This window comes from Montipora capricornis, chromosome 2 (assembly GCF_036669925.1).
Source record: "Montipora capricornis isolate CH-2021 chromosome 2, ASM3666992v2, whole genome shotgun sequence".
Classification (NCBI taxonomy): Eukaryota; Metazoa; Cnidaria; class Anthozoa; order Scleractinia; family Acroporidae; genus Montipora; species Montipora capricornis.
Window position 1 is genome coordinate 30,075,634 of NC_090884.1, and position 5,000 is coordinate 30,080,633.

The 5,000-nt window shown below is 42.0% G+C and overlaps 1 protein-coding gene across 1 annotated transcript in view; it reads left to right on the plus strand.

Annotated features, from left to right (window-relative positions):
- Positions 1 to 3,046: 3,046 nt before the first annotated feature.
- The window catches only part of LOC138039293 (NADH dehydrogenase [ubiquinone] iron-sulfur protein 4, mitochondrial-like), a 5,951-nt gene continuing 3,997 nt past the window's right edge, over positions 3,047 to 5,000 (plus strand). The window contains exons 1-2 of the mRNA XM_068885504.1: positions 3,047 to 3,228; positions 3,775 to 3,950. Coding sequence (XP_068741605.1) covers positions 3,073 to 3,228; positions 3,775 to 3,950 — 332 coding nt within the window. The 5' untranslated portion in view covers positions 3,047 to 3,072. The remainder of the gene's footprint in view (positions 3,229 to 3,774; positions 3,951 to 5,000) is intronic.

Consider the following 5,000-nt stretch of genomic DNA (forward strand, 5'->3'; position numbering starts at 1 on the left):
CAAACAACGAGTATTATGGTATTTTTGATACTGGCTAATTGTTGAGGGTCCAACATAGGTTTAGCGGGATGCGGGATGAAGTTACAATGGCGAGATGTGGGATGAAGTTACAATGGCGAGACCTGGATATGCTCCATTTTCGTAGGCGGGATACGGGATAGGATATTTATATGCGGGATAGTAAGTAACCTCAAGTGAGTTGAAGAGCTTTAATTTGCTTGGAGTATGAAAACCTCAGCTAAAAGACTCTAAAACGATCCCCAGAAACAACGCAAAAAAGTAAAATATACCTATTCCGGTCGAGCGATTTTCTGTTGTTTGTCCTCTCGAAGTAACAAGTGGTGCGGGTTAGAAGTAACCTTGTGGTCAAAGGGCCGATCTCTTTCAACCACGTTGCGTTCGTTGACGACACCGTCAACTGCGCCAACCTCGTATGAAACCTCTAACATAATAAACTGCTTCGCAATTTATTATGAAAAGGAAAGCGTTTGAAGCAGTTTTCTCTGTAAGGAAAGATTTTCCTGGGGATGGTACTCCAAGGAATAATGATGGCCTTCAAGCAAAATGCAGGCTTTTTCAGCTCTCTGGTATCTTCTCAGAATTCAACAAGGTGGTATTAATATGTTTGTGACATCCAAACCAGCTGTATCAAGATGTTCACAATCCTTAAGAAAACTGCCGAATTCGGCCTTTAAATAGGAATATTGGATATCTTTTTTCTGCATTTTCCATTCATGAAAAGCACCAGGCGTACGACTCTTGCGACCTTTCAAGTACGATCTTTAGAGTGAGCAGGTTCTTACATGTTCTAGAGCAGAATTTAACATCTTCCAGGGAACTGAACTGCCGCGTGCCCCTTTATTTAAATTGCCTCGAAGGAAGCGTGGCAGCGAAGGCGGTAGCCTCGGGCAGGAAGTTACTCAAATGGGGATTGGACTGACATATGAAGCAAAATCTAGATCCGCTGGGATATGACAACATCAATCTACTGAGTTGCACGACCCTTGATGTAGAAAATCTGCCCTTCTGTAGCTCATCACAAAAACCAAGTCTTCAGAGCTTTCCAATATGCGCGTGATTTTGGAAGCACAGCAAAAGAAGCATTAATTAAAATGCACAGCTGCGACTTCATGGTCCGCATGTTATCACACAAGCTGTGGGTCATGGTGCTGAGTCCCCGAGCCGGTCCATCAATACCACTACCTCCAGCGATCAAAGCCACGAGAAACGACATTTCAAAGATGCAGGACTGGGCAAGTGCGCATGGGTCTATGCGACAGAGAAGTGTGCGCCAGGAAATCACCATGGCAAGGGCTGGAACAATTCCAGATTACCTGTATCAAAAGGAAGTTCAGGCTGGAGAAAAAGTCAGCTTTCGGTCGACTTCAAATGCCATAAACAGAGACATGCCGCACCAGGACAAACCTGAGGAGAATACTGTTGAAGACGAAGTGTCCGAATTCGACTCCAGTAGTGATTAATAGAGGAAGGTGTGCGGGTGAAGACCCAGTTATAGAAGAAGAAAGCAATTAAGGGAATCTACAAATTACTCGAGATATAGATTTTCTCATGGGCGCAACATCCCGATTTGGCTCATCTGTTCGTTTTAACGGTCGATGCGTTTCTAGAGCCAGGAGCAGGAAATCAGCTGTCTCTTGAAAATGGCCGGCCAGCACCTGTCGTTGCTGACAGTTACATTCAGTTGCGCTGGGTAAGGCACAGCAAAGAAACAGCTTCATTACCGCGCATTTTGCCCCTCACCTGTGCTGACTTAAGTGCATCTTTTCAACATTGACAGCAAATAGAAATGCAAGCACATAATGTTCACTCATAACAATCCTCTGTAAGTGGCGTTTTTCAGTCTAACTGAACTTTTGCGTAAGTTAAGTCATGACATCACCGCTAATGGGAGTACGTTATTAGAAGATGTAATTTCTGACGATTGAATGACTGAATGAATTGGTCAGAAATTGATATTTTGACGCCACGATGGAGAGGTTCGCGGGGTGTCACGGGATTAGTTAAGGGTAAAACAGTTTCGGCGTAGACTTTGGTCATTCTACAATCCTGGACGGAATAAAATGGAACAGAAATGCCCCCTTCCCCAACAAATCAAGGATGAAGCCGCGAGAAGGCCAAAATACGCCATTTTCCCATCACTGATTTTGGGGGGAGGGGTGGTCTCAAATTCCGATTAATTTGTCCAAGATTGTGGGTCACTCAGTCTCCCTATCTGTTTACTTTTTTATTATGTGCTGTTTTAATTATTTTCACCTTTTCCTCGGGGTTTTATGCTGCCGCATTAGAGGAGGAATACGTTTCCACACGTTTTTTGGCCACGTCTAAAGGGTGTTTTTTAGTGGTTTTTCGCATCTGGCATAGCACAACTTCTAGGAGATTATATTTAGGTAACTTTAGTTCTTGTAGTATGCTTGTCTTGCATTTGTACGACTGACTGACACATCCTTCATAAAATTTCACTCGTAGCTCGTTGTATTGTAGTCAGAATCTATAACAAACTGTCGATCAGTTGAAATATGGCGTTGAGCTGAAGCAAAGTGGTTTCCGCCAGGCAGGATGGGGATGGAAATGCTCATTGCGACGGGATGGCGGGATGCGGGATTACAAAAGCCTATTTTTGGACCCTCACGGGGCAGTTGTTGACGTGAAAGCGTCTCTAAATGTCTCCGTGGAACACTCTGGCCTGGCTCTCCTAGGACTGTCCTCTCCTAGCCTCCCATCCTGCCAGATAGTAGGGAAAGAGGGGAAAGAGGAAAAAAATAGACCACTTTCATAAATGGCGACCAACTTTACATTCTTTTGTATTTATGTTAATTAGACCTACTGCCCTCGTTTGAAAGCAAATATTCTTTTGAAATTTGCTCGTCGTAGCGAGGTTAGTAGGGCTTGTTAGCATTAAAACAAAAGAATAATTTATTTGGCCGCCATTATGAAAGAGGTCTATGCGAGCGAATTAGCCCCCACTCGCTATATTCCCACGCAGTCGTCTATCTGGGAGCCTGGAACAGGCTATGCCTCCCCCCATTCTTCAACCGTTTGTTAAGAGACAATATGGCGGCTCCCATGATCAAACACATCTATCGAGCGAATTTCAGTCGTCTTGTGCGACCATTGGTAGGATTGTGGCAGTTGTATTCAACTGAGTCGACGCCTTCTGTGATTCCAAAACAAGAGAAGGAATTGGAAGTTATTGATGAAGATGGAAAGGTAAGTTCATGGAGATTAATCCCATCTTTTCTAATATGAATCCGGATTTTTTCTCTGGTTCCAGTTTTCTCTTGAATATTAATCACCCCGGATTCTGACTGCGCACGGAAAAATTAACGTCGTACGGATTAAGGAAATAAAAGTCGTAAGATAACGGGACAACCGCAAAAGTTGATATAAGCTTAAATTAATTGTTGTAAAGTAGCATTAATTACAGAGGATAACGGATGAAATATTAATATTATAGAAGAAACAGATTCAAATATGGGATTGCATCATACAGTTCCTAAAAATGAATCTACACCGTGTTGTGGCGTAAGAAGTTACTAATTTTATGTAGCCAATGTTTTGCCGTGTTTACGACAAGCTGACACCAACAAGGACGTTTCTTTGCGAGGTACTGTAGCCAAGGACTTTCGGCCCAGTATTGAGTCAGGATTGATGCTCAAAGGTTTTGGATGTTTATAAGCCAAATAATCACTAGCCTTTAAACTTCAAAACACTCTTTTGATGTGGTGGCTTAATTTGTGCTTTTTCTCTTTCCAGGAGGTCATTTTCCCCACAACAGGTGTTCCAGAGTGGCTTGTCAAAGAGCGAAAAGCAAGGATCTTTGTCCCTGCTAGAAATGCGATGCAGTCTGGAACATTTAACACTCGAAACTGGCACATTGAGTTTGACACCATGGAGCGATGGGAAAATCCATTAATGGGATGGGCTTCAAAGTATGTCCTTATGTCTTTTCTTAATGACAGTAAAGAGATTCAAACATTAAATTTTTCCTGTTTTTACTTATTATTGCAAGGTGAACCCTTTTATACCCAAGAGTTGTTTGAGGCAATTTGACGAAATTGCAAAGGAAGGGTGGAACAGAGTTAATTATACATTCTAAATGGTGATAGTGATTCAAATAACTTTTGAAAACAATATTATTAATGGTACAGTATACAGTGTTCATCATTGTATTGGTTTAGAGGACGTGTAAGGAGGAGCAGTCATGTCACCTTTCTGCATGACTTGTGTTGTGCCAACGTTGCTTTATAACTAACAAAGATGGATGTCACTGTCTTCTTTTGTCATACTTTTAGTGTTGTCTGTGTTGCTATAAATCAGTGTTACCCTTTCAATATTGACTGTGAGTTATTCTCTGTAACTTGATGTTGACATCGTCTTTAATATGCACATTAGATCATTTGATTTTACAATAGATAAAGTCACAATGAGATCCTGTTAGCCATGAAACTGTTTTGTACCGTTGACAAGCTTCTTCATCACAAGAATGATAAGGTGTTACCCAAGTCTGCTTGTTATCAAGATCTGGCTGAAGAGCTTGCTGATTTTATTGTGGAGAATATTTCTGCCATTCACAGCTGTCTGGTGGAAAATTGTGTTGTACTGAATGAAGACTTACTTTTCACCAACCCGCAGTGTGAACTGTGTGATTTTCATCCTGTATCATCCCAGTCTGCCAAGGAGATTGTTTGTTCCTTGCCATCTAAATCATGCTGTTTGTACCCCCTACCAATATGGCTACTTAAGGAACATCTTCATGCAGTATTGCCATGGATTGTTACTTGAGCGCATCCGTTTTTCGATCGTCTTTCAAGAAATCTGTTATTGCACCATTACTAAAGTAGCTGTCACTTGATCCACCTTGCGAGCAGAGCCTCCTTTTGTCTTTTTCTTTACTGAGGAGGAGAAAAGGAGGCTCTGTCTGAATCACATCAACCCTTTGAGGCCCACGGCAACCCGAACTTCTGGAATAGTCGATCTTG